General features: G+C 36.0%; 1 protein-coding gene across 6 annotated transcripts in view; it reads right to left on the reverse strand.

Annotated features, from left to right (window-relative positions):
- The window catches only part of LOC134226810 (1-acylglycerol-3-phosphate O-acyltransferase Pnpla3-like), a 62185-nt gene extending 42075 nt beyond the window's left edge, over nt 1–20110 (reverse strand). For 3 of the 6 annotated variants that reach the window (XM_062707811.1, XM_062707808.1, XM_062707812.1), the window contains exons 1-2: nt 19697–20108; nt 5376–5913 (exon numbers count right to left, since the gene is read on the reverse strand). In XM_062707811.1, coding sequence (XP_062563795.1) covers nt 5376–5547 — 172 coding nt within the window. In that variant the 5' untranslated portion in view covers nt 5548–5913; nt 19697–20108. Of the gene's footprint in view, nt 1–5375; nt 5914–6847; nt 7298–19696 lie in introns of those variants that run through there. The other 3 variants (XM_062707813.1, XM_062707810.1, XM_062707809.1) reach the window with 3 other exon arrangements.
- Nucleotides 20111–21001: the final 891 nt, after the last annotated feature.

A 21001-nucleotide genomic window follows, 5' to 3' on the forward strand; every position in this document is an offset into this window, starting at 1 on the left:
AAATCGAAGTTTTTCAATTGAATTTTTAATCGTCACTATATTGCGATTCGTGTTTTTTTTCTTGACGATTGTGAGAGAATTAAGTCTTACTTCTATCGTTTTGAATTTTTAGTTGCTTTTTCATGTTACAGTGAGTCACAGGGAAAATCGTCCATTGTTTCTGTTGAAGTTAGTTCTAAAACATCCTATACGAAGTCCATTGGATCGATATGGATCGTATGCATTTTTAGTGCAAGCAGGTGAACTTATCCCATTCGATAAATAGGGCATTTTTTTTTAGAGAATCCTGGTTTATTAACTCGAGTTTTTTTATGTTGGCACCCAACTGATGCAAAGAATCTTGATAACATTGGCATCTGGTGCTTGAGCAGGGATTTTCATTAGTTTTGGACAGTTCTGTTCAAGCCATGCCTTTGGTTTTGTATACGGCGGCAACCAAAGACATGGCTTGAACAGATCTGCCCAAAAGTAAAGAAAATCCCTGCCAATGTTCCTGCCAATTCCAATGTTATCGAGATTCTATGCATCAGTTGGGCGCCAACATAAAGAAAAACTCGAGTCAATAAACCAGGATTCTCTAAAAAAATGCTCTATTTATCGAATAGGATTGTTTTACTGGTAGAACCTCAATGTTATGGATATCCAAAATAGGATAGAGCTTCACATTTCCTCAGCAAAAGCAGATATTTAGAGTGATCTATGATCGCGATCAATAAAATACAAATTCCCAACACCAGCTGCCGACATACATACGAAAGCATTACGGAGCCTCCTCCATGACGTACTTGGCGCACGGCCGAAAATGTCGTTCGACTGAAATTTGACTGAAAAGTCGTTTTGTCAAACAGGTCAATTGGCCGAAATAGTAGTTAGACAGAAAGAGTCATTTGACCGAACAGCTCATGCAGTCGAAAATGTCGTTCAGCCGAACAAGTCATATGGCCAAAAAAGTTGTTTAACCGAATAGCACATGTACCCGGCAATGCCGTTTGACATCAAGAGCCACTTGCCCGAAAAGGTTATTTGGCTAAACGGATGATACGACCGAAAATGTCGTTTAGCCGAAAAAACCGTGAATGTGAGATTCACACTTCTTATATAGTGATTAACGATAATTGAGTAGTTAGAAGTAAGCAATGAGAGGTGCGAATTGAGAAGTATTAAATGAGGAATGAGAAGTGAGACGTCTCACTTCGCACTTCTCATTTCTTATTTATCAATTTGCACTTTTCACTTTAAAAAGTGAGAAAAGTGAAATGAGGAGCTAGAAGTGGGAAGTGAGACGCATCACTTTTCGCTTATTTCTCACTTCTTACTGTATTAAGTGAGTACTGAGAAGAAAGCAGTGAGAAATAAGGCGTCTCATTTCGCACTTCTTACTTCCACAGTGAATAGTGAGAAGTAAGAAATAAGAAGTGAGAAGTAAGAAGTGAGGCAGCTCATTTCTCGCTTCTCATTTCTCAATTCTCATTTCTCTCTTCTCATTTCTCACTTCTCATTCCTCATTTCTCATCTCTGATTTCTCACTTCTCATTTCTAACCTCTCACTTCGCAATTATCAATTCACACTTCTCACTGAAAAAAGTGAGAAGTGCGTAGTGAGAAAAAAGAAATGAGAAGCGAGATATGAATAGTGAGAAGTGAGGCATCTCTTTTCTCATTTTTCACTGTGCATATCTCACTACTCATTGCTCTTTTCTCACTTCGCACTAGTCACACTAGTCACTTTTCACAGGAAGGTCTGAGAACATTTTTTTTTTAAACGTATAGTGAGATATGAAATAAAAACAGAATTGTTTATGTATCCGCTGGTTTTGCTTCCATTTCCATAAATTTAGAACAGAACATAGCACATTTTTTCTGACGCAGAACCCTAAAAATGAACCGCACCTCACAAAAAATTGCGTATCTGTCAATACAATTCATCATAGTGGAAGTAAATGGAAGAAAAGAATCTTTTTGAGGAACTGCTCCGTTTTCCATCTCACTGAACATATATTCACCTCAACGCGAAACAAAGAAATGTGACACCAATTTCGTCGCTTCTTTTTGGTAACATGCGAAAAACAAAATAAGGAACAAATCAAATACCTTTTCATTGCTTCGTTTTTCGTGGGATGAATATTGGAGCTATGAGATGAAATCCAGAAGCAGTAACCCTAATTGTTTTTAAACTATTTATTGCAAATTTTATTTTATGGATTATTATAGATTATTTTAAAAAAAATGTTAGAAGTTTGTACCTTTTTAAACACTGATCTTGGTTCCGAAAAGATTTGGAAGAGGTAAAAAATAACGTTTGGATTCAAATCTATATACATAAAAAAATGAATTTCTGTCTGTCTGACCCTTATAGACTAGGAAATTACTGAACCGATCAGCGTGAAAATTTGTATGCAGGGGTTTTTGGGGCCGGTGAAGGTTCTTAAGAAATCCCTCCCCGTTCCAGAAAGGGGGGCCATAAAATGAAACACACGTTTCTCCATAACTCGGGAACTATTCAAGCAAATGGAGCCAAATTTGGCATGTGGTGGCTTTTAAGGACAAGAAATGTTTCAAGACCCTCCCCGCTCTAGAAGGGGGGGTTTCCATATAAATGAAACACAGATTTTTGCATAACTTGGTATGTGGAAGTTTTCAAAGACATGAAATGAGTCTATCGTGGTTTAAGACCCCTCTCCGCTCTAGAAGGAAGGGCTCCCATATAAATTAATCACACATTTCTGCATAACTCGAAAACTAATCAAGCAAGTTCTATTCAATTTGGCAAGTGAAAAAAAAGTGGTGACGTTTGCTCTGCCAAATGGAATAGAATCGCAGAGCAAACGTTGAAATTTATTTTTTTATACAAAATAAATGTTTGTTCTGACTAATTAATTTTGGGCGAGACGAAGTTCGACGGGGCAGCCAGTGTTGAATAATCTTTCATTCCGAATATATTTTTCTGAACAAAAATCATTTACATTTATATTTATATTCTTTTTACAATCAGCAAGTAAAATTATATTATTTAAATCTGGACATGTTACGGGTTCTGTTTGAGGTCGTTAGAACTGTTAGGATCAACGAAAAATCATCGAAATTATTCAATTGCATTCAATTTGCTTCTTGCGGCTGTTCGGAATTTGAAATAAACTGTTCGGAGTCCAAGTCAATTTGCCATTTGTGTTTGATATTTGCCACAAAGTTTTGCTGAATAAAGTCATTATTTTTTTAAAGTTTTTTTTGTGTCTTTATTAGGGAGACTTTCAATTTTTTGAAAGTCACAACCAGTAAAACAGAATAAGAATATACTTAGCTAGAAGATCTGTCGTTTCGCTCTATAGTGCAACAAATGAATCTATTGAGAAAAAAAAATCTGTGGGCGAATTAGAAGCAAGACTATGTTGACAACAGCATACCGTCGTGCGGGGCTTCTTTTGGCGAATCGGGAGCTACTTTGGACATTTTGAAACAAGAGTTATAACGTAAACTACTCTCAAATCATCCATTATCACCATTCGAATGTCTTGTTGATAGTTGGATGGCAACTTTCTGTTTCAAATTTTTTATTTTTTACTTTTAGTTTTCTTAGAAAATCAAAAATCCAAAGTAGCCCCCTGAGTCAAAAGAAGTCCCGCACGACGGTACTGCTCCCATGTACATGTCAAGATAAACACAACTCGCAACAAGTCAAAGCCCTAACTGCAACAGAAATAGATGGTAGTGATCATCTGCTCCGCGTCTAGAAATGAAACTGGTTTTTGATTTCTGGTAAAAAAATATTGATTGTCATTGTATAAATATAAACATAGCCGTCATTTAAAATAATCTCATTTTGCTTTTAGAACATACAAATAATCACTGTTTGAAAAGATCACAACAAATTTTTGTTGCGCATTGCTGAACGCAATCTCTAAAAATAAACCAAATCGACACGACATAGAAAAAGCCACATCCTTCCGGCCAATTAATTCTAAGAGACACTGTAAAAAAACAAATTCCGAGTAATTTTCTAGAAAGCGCCTGAATTTTTTTTCTATAACCTTGTTTTTTTTCCTTTTGTTTTAGATCATTGATTTGATAGAACTCGTTTCCTTATTCGTCAATTCGTTCACTAACGCAGCTTTCCGCCGGAAAATCATTTTGTGAGAAATAAAAAAAATTCCGATGAGTGATAAGCAAAAAATTTGCTCGTGTTCTTCACCAATGCCAACAAAAGTAACCTTCATGGAACAAACAACCTAATAGCAGATGATGTGGTTGGGTGAGCGCATCTCAACGCCATTTTTATTGATGTTCTAGGTTCGAGTTTTGTTGCGGTTATGCAATTTTAATTACCAAAAATTTTCGCGAAAAGTGAGTGAGGCGTAGAAATGATGAAACGAAAAAAGAATTTCAAAAGAATCGTCTCATCGAAACAAAATGATATTTTTTGAAGGAGTTTAATAAACAACTTTTGAGGGAACTCGGTATAAGTCCATGAAGAATATATTTGAATTATTGAACAATAATCTGCCGCAGTTTCAACAAAATAATATTCAGATAAAATCATTACAAATTAAAAATCTAATATAGTTTCAGTTACCCAGATAATTTAGACCTCTTTTCTAATGTTAGCATTCTTTCCTAGTTTCCACATGGATTTTAGATTATTCGTCTCATAGGCAATGAATTGGGCCGGCAAAGCCTGGTCAAATTCTTTAAACTACTTGTTCCAAGCATTTCAAGTTGGAGAAGTGTTGAAAAATATTATTTATTACCTACAAAAAATAATGAGAATAATTACGAAGAAATTGTTAAACAAAAATTGATAAGACAATCCAGCCTTTTCCGTATTAGGACACAGCATTTCGCTCACAACAAGTGATCAATATAAATAACATAACATTATGCTGGCGCACATCCATTCCGCATTAGACATAAGTCGGTTCCAAGGTTATCACCATCTTAATTACCCTTTCCAGTTGTCCATAATACGTAAGACGAGAAAACATTCGGCTACAAAATTGTTAGCACTACCGTTCGAGTTCAAAAGAAAGGGGGCGTTAGACGTGCTCATTTTCAATTGATGTCCGAGAACAGGTAAGAACCTGTTCTTTCTTGATTTACCGCGCAGGTAAATTTATTGCCTTCAAAGTTTAAAGTTTGTGGCTTTCACCCATACATCGACAATGGTGATATGTAATCATCGAAACTGAATGCGGAAAGCCAAAGAGCCGATATTGCACTTTTTTGTGCCTCCGAATTTGATCCATGACGAATTGAGAAAATAAAACGAAATCATCCAACCAGAACGATTTGAATTTGTTCTACTCATGTCTTCGTTTGTCTGTTTTGTCTCGCTAGAACAGGTTGGAAAATTTTAACATTTTACTAATGAAAAAGGTACTTACCCAAAGGCATATCGCAGAGCAAGCAGCACGCCGCCAGCGAGCCGGCCGAGGCTCCACTGATTCGATGCAGCAGCAGATGGGGTGCATACTTTTTAAAGCACACGGCCACTCCGACGTGATAGATTCCGAGAAAACCACAACCGGCAAACGATAGATTCATTTTGGTATCCATTAAATGGAATTAGAGGACAAAGTAACGTTGCTGGTGTCTTTCTGTGGGTCAGTAGTTCCAAATGCAACAACAAGGAATGCCTTCCGAGAATCGCTTCTGTGTGGTTCTTCCGGTTGAATGGGAATTTTCCGCTGACTTGTTTATCTGTTTTTGGCAAACGAACACTCACACTTCTTGTGTCTTGAAAGGTTCTGCGATTTCACCCGAGAAATTTTGAAATGTTTTATGCACAATCACTAACAGATCGTTTGCTGTTTTCTCTTTGCTTTCACTGAGGGTCGCTGATCACCACTGTCTCAATTTGATTCACTCCGAGTTATGTTCCTAGCACTCACTTCCAAGTGGTGTCCAGTTTACATGGTTCTCCTATACAGAATGGGAGGTAGAAAAAACAGAAACCATTAGTGAATCTATTCTGGATTTAATTGGGGGTTTTATTAGAAGATAATGGAAAAACAAAACTACTGGGCTGCTCTTAAGATCGCCAGCCATATAAAGCTTGACGCACATACAATTTAACGCTCAATTTAAACCTAATTTGAAGGTGTAGACGTCAAAGGATAGACATTATTTCTTAGAAAAGGACTTAATTTGTTTTAACAGACATTATAATAGGGCCATTATACAATACTTGTAGTAGGACTATTTTAGATGGCTACAGAGGTAAAGAAATTTAGAGATTTATCAATTCAAATAAAGCCTTATTGTTGACCAAGCTTTGCAAAAATATGTTTATATTTTTTATTTATCTCCTAAATACAGAAAACGAACACAATCATAAATACCATCAAGTAATGAATAGAAGATCTTAACTATGATGAATTTTTCAGTGCCACGAGGAACATTAATGCGATACATTTAGAATGAGTAATGTTATAATAAGTAATTGAACATAAATCAAAAATGTTGATAATATTGGATTTTTTTTTGACACTCGCAGACATCACATCGTATTAAAACTAAATTTATTGATTTACCTATATTAATTTCAGTTTTTGAAAACAAAACATCGTACTCAAACGTAATGATATAAGATTTTTAACTAAAAAGAAGTCCATGATAAAGGCATAAAGCAAGGCCATTATTTTAAGTTTATCCAAAACATTTGTGAGAAATTTGTAATGAGTAAATTGAAATTTAATAATCAGTTCACATTTAAATAATAATTGTCTTTATTATTTAAATTGTATACTCGGAATATTTCAATTCAAATTTACTAATAATTCAGAATAAATTTGCTGCCAGCACTTTCTATATTTATGACTTCATTAAATGGCCCATTTTGATAAACCCAACATACCTACTTCGAAAGAAAAGGCACTCGACTTATGATTCAAATATCAAACAATCAATTTTTTTCTTCGCACTGTGCACTGGCTTTAATCACTTATTCACGAGTAGAAGAGTTCCAAATAAAACAAGAACACTATTTGTCTCAACCGAGTCCCTTTTATCACCAAACTATCGATGCTTCTTCGCGGTTTTAGTTCCTCCAAGCAGCCTCACTACACTGCGTGCGCGTTCCCAATTTTACAATGTGTTGCATTCACTATTTGCGCCCGGAAAACAAATCAAAACAAAGATCCGAAGGAAAAACACCACCCAACTGATGTGAGCAAAATAAAGTAACTTGCGATCGCCTCTGTCTGACCAGCTGGAACTGAACTAAAAGCTGCCGCTAGCTAGGAGCTGTCGTCTTGTACTGGGCCTTGTGCGGTCTCGTTCGATGCTTTTGTTAGCGACAACGGAGGAGAACACACTGAACAGGCCACAGTCACAGCTGGACGGATTACCCCGATGACGGTTGCATTGACGGCAAAGACGACGACGACCACGCTGCTGATTAGACATTGCGCGTATCACACCTTCCCCGTCATCGCCTTTTCCAGCCGTCGCGCCATCATTTTTACCAACATCGACATCCCATCGCGCTTGGAGGGATGGCGGTCTAAAATATTCTAAAGACCGATGTTTCCATTGTTGTATTAACTCATTATTCTTAAACTGATTGACATAAAAAAAGAATATTTCACAAAAATCATGTAAAGAAAAAAATAATGTGACATAGATTTTACTATAGCTGGAAGTGCGAAACAGTATTCATAAAATGGAAGCAATTATTTATTTTTGCAAGAACAGAATTATTCAAATTAGACATGGAAAATAATAATTGATTCATGAAAATATCAAAATATTCTGATGGGTGCATATTAAACCATTTTCCCCAATAACTTCAGTCGGTAATTTTATTTCATCGTGATGTGGTGGTGCGGGGAAGCTGCTACGAAACCATCCGCTTATTGAAGCTGTGTATTGTAATTGTTATTGCTGACATCATCAGAACTATCGCCTAGACCGCCCAGCATCGTTGTGGCATCGAAAACAAACTCATTCCAATCATCGATGGTGATTTTGTGCATTGCCACTGTCCAGTGGGTGGCAAAAAGTTTGCGCATATTTTGCAATTATTGTGTTATGTAAGACAATTTGTGAAAATTTTCATAGACTTACCAACGCCTTAGATTATGATCTACGAGCAACGAAATTTGTGGCATTGTGTCAATTGGATCGGTAGCTCGAATAGGTTTAACGCACTTTGGCTTCAAAATCTTATCAGCTCATGTGTGTATTTCGATTCATTATAACTCAAATCTATTTCAAATCTGATCTCTATTCTTATTTTTCAATGGCTTCAGTTGGAATAACTGGAAGTTGTCCTCAGAAAATGTAGTACTACGGAAATCGACAATTTGGATTATTTTTCTTTCACTTTTACTTAAATTCTTATTAGTTCCTAATGATTCTAGAAATTTTGAGAATCATTTTTTCTATGATTTTTTTTATGAGAATGAAATTCTATTCTCGAATGATCACCCAATGGTTCAGTTTTTCAATCAGCTGGGAGTGGTAGGTATTAGACACTACTGATTTTATGCATTAGTTAATAAAAGTTCAAACACAATGTTGATTTTTCCTGTGGTCCAAACTCGTATTCGAATCTTGGAAATTTATTTGGTCATCTCTAAAATTTGCTTGTAAATGTTGCTACCGAAGAATTCAACTGGAAAAAATCTGAAGATCATCTATGTACATAGATTTCCATACTCATACATAGTATCACAAACTTTATCTTTCCATTTCTCCCATGTCTACCTTTGTCGATTGTTACAAACATGCGATCATAGGCAGTTAACTGCATGACGAATTCGACCGTTCTGGAACGTTCCCTTCGTGTTTTAGCTACGGGGATGGAATGTTCCAGAACAATTGAGGTTATTATATAAGTATGGGGCTAGATGGTTCTCGAAGATTCTATAACGACCTTGAAATTTTGATTCATGATAAATTATGAGGCATAACAAAAATTGTCGATAATTTACAATTGGAACATTCTAGATGTTTGGAGAATCACAGGGTTTTTGTAACGGATTCGGCTGTTAACGTTGGAACAAAAGTAAAACCTGCTGAAATCTGAAATATTTCCTGGTGCGAAAATGATCTTATAAAGTGTGACCTTAGTATTGGACTCTGCCACAATAAGAAATAAGGAGGTATTTTGGCCAAATTTATGAATCTTATTAGTACATAGTTGTCATAACAACATAAGAAAAAAAATTCTGTTGCTTCAATAGAGTTTGGCGCCAATTTTTTGAACATAATATCGATGTATGTATATTCTACAAAACTAATGAAATTTTATCACTTTTTGGCTTGCAATGAGCTTGTTTGATTGTGGATAGAAACCTAATGGTCAAATGAATGTTTCAGTACTATATTTAAGTCACAAACAAATGAACGCAACACAAAATAATAAAAAAAAACACGATTTCCTTCTGGTGTTAAACAGTCACTGAGTAGAACTTCTTAAACTGCCAGAGGAAGGTAGAATAGATCTGAAAAGCATCACATTTGAACAACAACGTAATTTGATTAAATGTATTTTATATTTCATTAAGATTTGTTTTGTAATAATAAAAAGGTGATGTAGAAAAGACCTGTGCACCGCTGCACTTTGAACCGGCGGCGGCGTGAGCGCAATTTTCTAACGGCTTCGGATCGGCGCGATTGAAAATTATCATTTTGTCAAATCATAACTTTTTTTTAAATTATTTTTGCATGCCTCGTGCATAATTTATATTGTATGCTGTTGAGTAATCCTTCAGGAATATAATGCGAAAATTTACCTAGGATTCCTTTAAAATTTTCTCCAGGAATTTCTTTACTATCTCATCCAATGATTTCTCCAGGAATTCTTCTTGGAATTTCTTTAACAGTTCGACCGGGAGGGTTTGCCATTCCTAGTGAAAATACTATCAAAAATCCTGAATTACGCATTACTGGAATTGCGTCGTGAAAAATAGGTTCAACCCAATCTTGGTGAAAAGATCATTACGATCAGAGTGATATTTTCAAATTATCTAAAGCTTTTCTAAACCGTGTGAATCATCAAACCTAAACTCGAATTAAGTTCCGGAAATATTTAAATATTTTTGCTGTGATTTCTATAAAATTGTTTTATGTGATTAGGTTTCAAATTTGTTGAGATGAATTGAATCTATTGAAATAAGTGCCTAAGTTGTATTTAAATTACTATACATACAAATTCAGGTAAGCCTAATGAAATAATGAGTAATCCGATATAAAGTATTATCCGCGTGAAATAAGCCAAATCAGCCCAACCAACGCAACGTGGACGCATAATCTGGGGCTGATCAGAAGATCGCTTCAACGGCAGGTTTACCTCGGAGCGACTCCGAGTCTGAGAGGCGTGAGGCTGCGTCGCTACTTTTAGTTAGGCGTGCACAAACGTGACGGATCGCTAGCCATTAAGTCGTGAGGCATGAGCAAAGCCATTAAAAGCTCACTCCACTGCTAAGGGACGCATATACCCTTGTACGACCGAAAAATCCGAAAAATAAACTAGTGTATCAGAACGTTATGAATCAAAACGTGACGTCGCCTAGAGAATTTAGTTCTGCCTTAATTTGTTTTTTTTTTCCTATCATTGTTTTTTAAGGCAATCAATTTGAACTCGATAAATTTGAGTTGTTTCTATAATTAACTTCGAATTAAAATTGAGTTAAAATAAAACTTACTTCTATTTTAGTTAGGCTACTCCATTATTTTTCTTTCGTCACGAAACATATTATTATTTTAAGATTGGTTTGGTTTCTATTTAGTAACTAAGCATTTTCCCGTTGGTTAATTTTTCAAGAATTATTTTTCTTTATTTCGTATTTGAATTTAGTTCGGTTTAATTGTCGGAGTCGTTTGGGTAACTGAGTGCGACATCGGTTCTATTTTAATTATAAGAACCTGTCTTGAGAGGATGTTTCATGTCAGGTAATTCGGACACCAGTTAACGGTCATTTTAATTTGGAAGGTGGCGCTTAAGCCGTTTACATAGCGGAACGGAACGGATAGTTACAGTGTTGTAATGATGTCCCATGGGGCTTCTCAAACTAACATACAAGCTCGGGAACCTATGGATTACTCTGTTGATAGAATGCTTTGAAGTATTGTAGATATTCTGGGTATGTTGTACTATGTACATACTGGTGTAATGATGTTCACCATGTTCACCAACCAACTAGATTACTCTGTTGATCTTGTAGACCTCCAATATATATAACTCAAGAATGCTTTGGAGTACCAAATATATTCTGGAAATGTTATAATTTTCATATACTGGTGTATTGATGTCCCATGGGGTTTTAGCAACTGATACATAAGCTAAATAGCCGTTGAATCAATCTGTTGGTCTTTCAGATCCTCAAATTATTGAATTCGAAAATGATTTGGAATACCCTGAATATTCTGGGAAAAATTATGTACCAGGTGTATTGATATGAAATGGGACTGCACCAACTAACACACAAGCTCGGAAACCTATGAATCACTCTGTTGGTCTTGAAGATCTTCAATATCTGAACTAAAGAATGATTTTTAGTACCGCAGGAACTCTGGGAATGTTGTGATTAGTATATATTGGTGTAATGATGTCCCATGAGGTTGCTCCAACTAACACACACGCTCAGAATCGTATTGGTGTTGAAGACCTCTAAGATCTGAACTTAAAAATAGTTTGGAGTACCGTTGATGTTCTGGTAACACTGCGATTTGATAAAAAATAGTTTAATTATGTCTCAAGTACTATTGCCAACTTCATATTAAGATTGAGGCCCCGTAAAACGCTTTGTTGTTTATGTAGATCATCAAGATCTGAACTCGATGAAGGTTTGGAAGCCCTAAACAATCTGAAAAAAAATATTCCCCCCCCCCCGGGGTTTCTACTTTTTTATGGTTTATATCCAAAATTTATGTTGAAACACGACGAAAAAAAAAATCCGTGTTGAATCGGTTGGAGATTTCATCTTAATTTCGGAAGGAGGGATTACACAAAATTCGTTCTAGAGGAATTGGCCTGATCGTTTGGAGAGACAATTCCCTAAAGTTCCTGAATGAGTATTCCGGAGAATTTGTATTGAAGGAATTCTTGTAGAAGAAATAATTATTCATTTATTTTTATTCAATTAATAATAACCGTCATCTGACATCTGAAGTCACAATAACTATAAGGATAAAAATGCCCCCTAAATCTTATTAATATACAAACATGGATAAAATATACTCATAATACAGCAATCAGAATACATAAGAAATACATCAATACAATAAAACAGGACTTAACAATCTTCAGTTTTTGTGTTGATTGGTGCCTCGAAAGTATGCTGCAAAAAGTCGTTGTAGAGCAGCTGGCGATGGATTAAAATCAAAGAGATGGAACACTTTGTTGAAATTTGAATATCCCAGAGCCTCTGAAAAAGAATTTCTCCAAAATATCAGGGAGAAATTTCAAGAGAATTTTAGAAAAAGGAATACCTTGGTTGACGGAAAAGGGGGGGTGTACAGGAAAAATCGAAATTTAAAAAAAAATTGATGCCAAATGTCTCAAAAATGCTTGAAACGTCAAGATCTGGCGATATCTCGAAAAAAAATCTTTTGGAAAAAATTGAAATTGATTTTTTATGCCAAAATTTTTTTATGCCAGAATGCATGAAACGTCGAGATCTGGTGTTGACTTGACGTTTCATGCATTTGTAAGACATTTGGTATAAAAAAATCGATTTCGAAAAATTACCAATTCCTACAAGGCAATTCTCTCCAAATTTTTTTTTTCGGGATATCACCAGATCTTGACTTTTCATGCATTTCTAAGACATTTGGCATAAAAAAATCGGTTTCGGATTTTTCCTGTATCTGTAGTCAAACTTTGAACGCTTTGGTCAAACACTTAACGAAGTCCGATTGAGCTGAAATTTAGCATAGGGACTTTTTTTGTCGAGGAGATGATACTTTTGAGCACTACCCGTTTTTGAAATTCGATAGTCAAATTTTTCCCATGCATTCCATTGGTACCCAATGTCTGTTAGATCTTTCCAAAAATGGTTCATGCTCTATGTGATCCATATAACCAAATTGGATAAGCCTTCAACAAGAAGTCAAATGTCATTTAACAAGAAGTGAGAAGTCATTTTGAGAAGAAGCAAATAGAGCATGTTTCATTTCAAAATGGAGCTAATAGGTCTTTCATTACCCGTATAGACCTTAAGGTCTATATTCCACGGAATTCTTGGGTTACCTCGTAATGAAACACAATTTAATTCATGTATCGCTAGGAATATTGATATATAAGTCGGAAGATATTAGTTTACGTGTGGAAATTCTTCAAAAAAAATCCAGGAAACTCTTGGAAGACCTAAATCTGGTTTACAGTTCGTCTTTGAGTGATAAAACGGCCTACTTTTCCATACCAACGAATTGGGTGCTTTAATGAACATTATGCAACTCAAATGGGTTGCATAATATTCATTATAACACTCATTTGGGTGCTATAATAAAAAACCAGCTTCAGGACAGTAGTTACATGACTATATTTTACTGAATTAGCTTGAGTAAGTGCTCAAATAGTGTATTCTATGCGCCCCGTAATAAAATAAATAGTTTGGTGGACATGACATCAAAAATTTCCTAAGGCAAGCACATATATCGCATCACGGCTTATCGAACTATACAATGTGGCACGGTAACATGGAATCTGATTGTTCTCAGCAGCAACATAATTTTTTGGCAATAATGATCATGTGGAGTAAATTAGACTGTACAATTTTGGTACAGATTTATCAAATTATAGTCCATTTTCCGTCATTGCAAAAAATAGCGTGTGCAACTCGTTGCAAAACTTGATTTTTTCAGCACTCGTAGTATTTATCCAACTCGGCAAGCCTCGTTGGAAAAACGTACAACTCGTGCTGAAAAAATCATCTTTTTGCAACTTGTTGCACAAACTACTCAAGTCGAAACTACGACAAGTCGAGTCAAGTACGAGACACTGAAGACGGTCTTACATTTGAGGTCGAAATACGTATCTGTCAAGATACAATTAAGTGGTGGAATTCAATGGGATTGTATTAACTCGTCTTATGACAAGTGAAGACATTCCACTAAAAAGCTCAACATAATTTTCTTATTTCTTGCAGTTATTTAGGCCTGATGTGACCTAGGATGAAGTTATAATAAAGAATTATGAGTGAAATGCAATTTGTCTGCAACCTATTTACATAAAAGTGTAAAAACAAATAAAAACCTCAAAACAATGTTTTTGAATAAAATCACGTGCTTTCCCAACGTAAACGTGATGGTTTTAAAATGTTTAAATTGCACCGAATATCAAAAAACCCGTAAAAGAATAGAACTTTAGCTATTCTAAAATAATTTTTTTTTAATGAATAGGAAAATAAAATTGAATCCATTCTAACTCCTATCAAAACCGAATGGATTTTTGAAAAATAATTTTGGGCTTCCGAAGAATTCATGCACTCCGGTCTACGAGTTCGCTATTTTAAACTTTGCTACCACTAATAGTTGTCATATTAAATTGAGTTAACTTCAAACTGTTTAGGTTTAATTATAACACGAATGCGTTACGAATACAAAACGAAATTTTAGACAATACCAATGAAAGTATAAAAATGCTGAAATAAAATAAAATAGAAATAAAATGAAATAAAATAGTTCCCGAAACTTTTAGTCTTCTGATGCAATACCATGGTGTTCGATTCAGTGCCATAGGGTTCGATTCCCGGTCCGGTCTATATTTTTACCTGGGCATAAGAGTTTCATCGTGCTAGCTTTCCAACAATAATAACTTGGCTTTGAAACATCGCAATCAGTGAAGTAATGCTGACGAAGATAAAAAAAATTAAATACTGGAAAAATATTGAAATTATGCCTTTTCATTAGTTCCAGATTTAAATCCTATTTTAAAATATTTATGAAATGTGGGATTTTGAGTGAAACATTGAAATTCTGATGGAAATTCTAGAATATCAAAGGTTATTACTAGGTGTCAGCTGTTGAGAAATTTGATTGCCTGTTCTCAGAAATGTGATACCTAGATGTTTTTGATAGAACTGTTTTTCAATTGAAATTCCAAGATCCTCTTGGAATTTCAATTGAAAAACAGAGATTATAATGCTGTGATGTGCATGCGGGGCTTCCATAGCTCAACAAAACTAAACATTGCTACAAAGAAGATAATGCTGAAGCTGACTGGTTTCGAGACTAGACTCGGTTTGGCTAGTCATTTCGCCTAGGGAAGTCAAGTAACTAAAAGTAAACCATCGGCCGTAGAAATTCTTCTAGTTTTCTATCCTTTATCCAAATTATTGATTTACGAACATTGGAGATTTTCCTGGTTTTTCGCTGGTATGTTAAAAATGCATTTTTGTTTTGCTTGCTTGTGACGTTAACCTTCGACCAACAGTAGCTACAGATCGAAAACCCGTTCTAGAAAATGTTTCTGTAATCAGCCTCTCGCAAAGCCACGAACTTTGATACCAATATTCGGAATAGAGAAATTTCTGCGTTCAAATATTCCAGACTTCATCAAAATCAGATTATCAACCTTTTTGTCTGTACATCGATTGCTTATTGTTTTGCCTTCTTGAACCGATGTGGCTAGTAGAATTCTTACTTAGTATGCAGGCTACTATGGACTTTTTGAAAACCGTCATCCATGTGGCCAAATGTGACAATGTTTCAATTTTGAAGAAAACTCGCGCTGCAATCCTCTAAAACAGTTTGTTGAAATCGTCGCCTGGTTTGTCACAAGAAGTCCCGTACCTATTTCTTTTTGGTCATAAGGACGTGATGCATGTTATAGAATCTGTCTCAAACTCTACTGAGCAGAACTAGTTATTGCCAATTACGAAGTAGCAATTATGATTCAGTAAGCATGCTTATTTCGTTTTAAATTTTCAATACATATATCAATTGATGGACCTTTTCCAAAGGGGCGTAGTACATATTGACCATCGGCTTTTGAACAGCGATTCTAGAAACTCTCTAAAACCCAGACAATAAGATTGTGGTCGTTATTCAAGACGACAAATTTCCTCAATTTAATAAAAAAAAATCCGTTCTTTGGCAGTCAAATGAAAAAAAAAGACTGAATAAAGGAGTACCAGTCGTTCTGAATTTCGAAGTCAATCAAAAAAAATGATTTCTTGCAATTATCATTCAACATCCGCCAACACGAATCTTTGTCTAAGGTACCCCGCGAGACCAGCGAAGGTACCTCCAGGGGTATCCTTAGTAACATTTTGGTTTTATGCTGGTTTCATAACACTCTTGTAGAGTAAATTATAGTCTTCAAGAGCGTTATAAAACTTAACAAAGTTACGTGTATCCCAGATGGTGCTTAATGCTTCGAGTAATGAAATAAAACTAGTGCCATAGTTTTTAACCGCGAGTTATGAACTCAAGGCCAGTCTGGATGACCCAGGGTATCCCAAACCTATCTTACAGGAGATGTAATCGATAGGATTGAATGCATATCGAAGCTTTAAGTGACAGAAAAGCTAACGTCATGGATGTAGATCTATGAAAACTCTGAATTGAGAAACAATTCGTGTGATCAAGAATTTCCCAAAACAATCCTACCATGTCTGTTGATCTTCTAGAAGATGTTGAATTTGGTTGAATGCTTATTTAAACCTAGAGCGATAAAGATGAGTTCAACCAAAATCTAGGCTGTTACTGATTTCTATGCATTTAATGTAGTATTTATGGGGACGTGGTTTAAGAATAAGATTCTGATAAATATATCAACGTGCTTTATGAGTGACGTATTATTTATCCAAGTCATAATATGTTAACTATCATTGCAACATAATACATCTTCTTTTTCACTTCTGAGTCATTTTATGTGCTTGTTCATATAAAAATAGGAAGATTTTTTTTGAAAATGTTGAATCGCATTTAAATTAAATAAATTTTAATTTACGGACGTTTACAGACGAGTTTTCATGTGATATGTTTAGTTCATAGCTAAAAATCGAATTAGCGGGCTTGGTAGTCATATGGCTACTGCTTCTGCCTCATACGCAGGAGGTCGTGGGTTAAATCCCAGGTCCGTTCCATTCTCCTACTTTGTATCTTTCTCTTTATTCCTCATGTTCTAGCAATCGCTAGAACTGGAAATGGACTTCCATACCGTTTCCATTACTATTCCTACATATACCTCCAACTTGAGTATTCTATCAGTAATCTGCTAGAATTGGAAATGAACTATAGAGCTCGTTTCCTACATCCAATTAGAAATTCCATCAGTTACCTTCTCCTATCTATCACATTGGCAGCTCGTTAACCAAGACGGACCCCTGCCTCTCCAACCTAACCCATAAATTCCAACAAATTCCGCATGAACTCGTGGCAAGTGCAGAGGTATATTCGGCTTGCAGTGGGCGAGTGATTGCATCATCATTTCCTCCCCCTTCCCTACATTGACTTGCATTCTGACGTGGCAGGCGCCAGTATGACCTAACAAATGAGATCACCAGTACTTGTACATTGAAGATGTGTGCTAGTCCCAAGCAAACATCTGTTGGTTCCCTGTGCAAGAACAGCTGATCTGGTCATAATGGAGTAGCAACTACGAGCAGTCAATCAAGCTCAAGCTCAAGCTCAAGATATGTTTAGTTCATAGCTAAAAGTCGAATCGCATTAAAATTGAATAAATTGTAAGTTGCGAACGTTTGCGGGCGAGTTTTCATGAAAAACTAGAAAAAATGGCAAAAATAGTAGTTTTAAGTAGTCGTAACTCGGATCACTAAATTTAAATTTGAATAAAATAATAAGCAAAATATGTCTGTATATTTTAATACACTATATTTTATTTATTGTGTACAAACAATAGCGAGATAGTAATATTTCTGGTAAAAATAAAAAATCAGATATGCTTGATACTTTCCAAATAAAGCAGAAGAAATTCGATTCAATATCGCATTTTAGGTCCCGATTTATTTAGCCACAGGCAGAATGTTTTTTAATTATCTAATAAAATATAACAATGTATAAATGTTGAAAAAAAAAATAGTTTGGGTTTTGGCCACGTATTCGTTCTAGTTTCTCTCCTGTGCGATGTATAACTGCCCACCAAAAAAAACGCAAAAAAATATTTGTAGAAGGGACCTGCTTGAACGCCTACACCCGTCCCCAAAAAATCTAAAAATTGAAGCCGTCCCGATTACAAAAATACTGATTATAAGCTGTGTATATTCATCACATTCGGAAGTGCTTTTACTTTCACTTTGTAGGCTCAATTTAATGAATTATGAAGTTTAATGTATGTTACGTGATGTAAATTGAGTTTAATATAGTGCTCGTTTTTTGTTCAGAGATCTGTACAAATGTGATAGTACTAAATTGTCTTGTCGTTTGACAAGCGAGCCTTCTTACTGGAAACACAGAGATTCGTCAATCGTAACATGCTCCTCATAACGGATGATCCTAGCCATTTTTCAATACCTTCTCGAGCATTCCATTCATACTCCAGCTGCGAGGATAGAATGTTCCAGAAAAATTTAATTTGTTGACCGAAACGGTTATTAGGCCGAAAATAGTTTCGCCCAAAATGTTATATGGCTGATAGCGACATGCTACAGAACCTGCATTTCGATCACCTGAAATTCTTGTAAGTTTTCGTGAGAAACTCTTCGCACTCCCATTTTCCATAGAATTGCTTCCTTCGTGAAAATATCTGTTTATAAGCAAAACTTTATATTTTCAGCGGGTCCTTCCATTCTTACTTACAACAGATTGAGTCAGTAAAAAATAAAAACTTAATTACTTCTCCTTGATTTTTCAGAAAGGAACTTTTCATAAAAATGATAATTAATCTAAAATAATAAAGCTATTAGATAGAAATTGACAACTACATTGGAATATACATTTGTGGATGCATGCTTCTACCATTGCTTATCATTATTTCATAAGTAATCAAACTACACTTAATAGGTAGAAGTCCCGGTCATATAAACAACGAATATCAACAAATAGCACAGTGCACTTCATATGTAAACATCGCTATCGACGCACGAGGGGAGAAAACGGTTGTTTACTACCCGCCAAAGTGCTTTTTCAACACCATGGCAACGCTAAGGCGAAGCATTAACTATTTTGGATGACTACGTTTACCTACATCTGCTCGTGTATCTTTAGATATTAGCTCTGCAACGTCTGGGTATGATCATTCGCACATTCTCTACACATATTAGCCAAACGAAGGCGCGTCCAATATAGTGTTGTTGATCAACGGTAACCGTCACTAAAGGTATCACGTTATGGAAAAAAATAGTATCTGTGATCAACAGAATCCTCACATGGTAACCCTGCCGACACAGATGTAATCATTTAACATTTTTCACGTTCGAGTCACAAACCATAAAGGCCGCGCTGGATAGTCATATCACAGACAAGCATACATAAACCTCATGAATTCATCGTTCTCATTTTTTTCGGTTCACTCGCATAATCTATATCTTTAACAGATGAATTCTTAATCTACATAAAGACGATAAATTTGAATTGAAATTAGTTCAAAGTGTTACATCTGTTTGTCTGTGGTTACATCGTTATCGAGTCCACACTCATGTACCGCAAAACTATTGTGATACATCCACACCATTGCGAGGCAACTGAACAACTTTCCTTTGTTTTGAACCCCTGGAATTGCAGTTGCTCTACTTATCGAAACAAACAGCAATCGAATTATCAAATTATCATAATCGACACCACAGCTACGTACTTTCCTTGCGCTGAGAATCCAATAATAACCCGCTCGGGTAGTAGCGACTTCGCGCACCACACCGAATTAGCGACTACAAATCTACACAGGCACCGAATTTTTCTTTCGTACGTTTGTACACACTTTTGCTTGTTGACCTTGTTCGTCTCACTCGAAACCTATATGATTGAGGTTGATGTACGGTGCAAATTGTGCGACACTGACCGGCCGGCGCGAAATACTATAATCACTTCGCCAATAATCAAAGGCGTCAATCTAATTCGGAAAACAGAGATTCGACCTTTCCGTTTCGATTGGTCAGTAGCTAATAGGCGCAATCACGCTCTACACATTCAGGTACGCAATTTATTCGAGAGGATAAAAGCGCCGATTCGAAATGTTTACTTGCTGCGAGTAGAACGGTTCGAATGTAACTAACTCGCGGGTGTGAACGACTCACGTTGGGAAGCGCGTGTTGTTTGTTACCCATTTGAAATACTGTAAGCTGTATGGATGTGTTGCATCTCGAATGTGTTGGTTTAACCAATACTGTGCAATCGGAAGGTGGCGTGTTTTATGTTTCAGAGTATGCTTCGGAATTGAGAAGGGGAGAGATACAGTTTGAAGCATAATTTGAGAGCGAAGTACTAGACGGGTGTAGTAAAAGAATTGCTGGTTTGTGTCCTGAAATTAGTTTCAGAAGTTATTAGAAGGCATGAAGGGGTTGCAATCGAATATAGCGGGATACAGACTGGGTGATGCTAACGTTTTAAAGTACGGGTTAATATGTACCACCCGTTGTACAGAGATTTATTTGTTTCAATCCGAATTTTTAGAACGAGATTTGATTTGCATTTGTTTCAATACGTACTATAAAACGTCAGACAGGCATTTTTTGTACCACGTACCATGCGTCTCCATAACCCATCAATAGCACTTTGATAAATCAAATAGTGGCACCTGCAGCGAATATTGTGGGAGCTCCTACCATATGTTCTACGTAAGGTTTTGGAAGCTCATCAGATTTGTTAAGAAAATTATTCTGAGCTTTGGAGTCGGAGTAAATAAGAACAACAAAATGAAAGCACTGTCTATGGACACTTGGCCGGCCATGGTTCGAGTTCGGGTAACACCCCCCTCAAATAACTTTTGAGTCTAGGCATGATTCGAGCAGTTATGACTTCCAAAAAGCAGATTACTACGCGCTAAATGAAATGCTGCTTGCAGTTGATTGAGGTCGCATCAATTCAAGAAACTGCGTTGACGATTCTTCTTCTTCTTCTTCATTTGCATTACACCGCAAAGCTATTCGCAAAGCAAGTTCGA

This window comes from Armigeres subalbatus, chromosome 3 (assembly GCF_024139115.2).
Source record: "Armigeres subalbatus isolate Guangzhou_Male chromosome 3, GZ_Asu_2, whole genome shotgun sequence".
NCBI lineage: Eukaryota > Metazoa > Arthropoda > Insecta > Diptera > Culicidae > Armigeres > Armigeres subalbatus.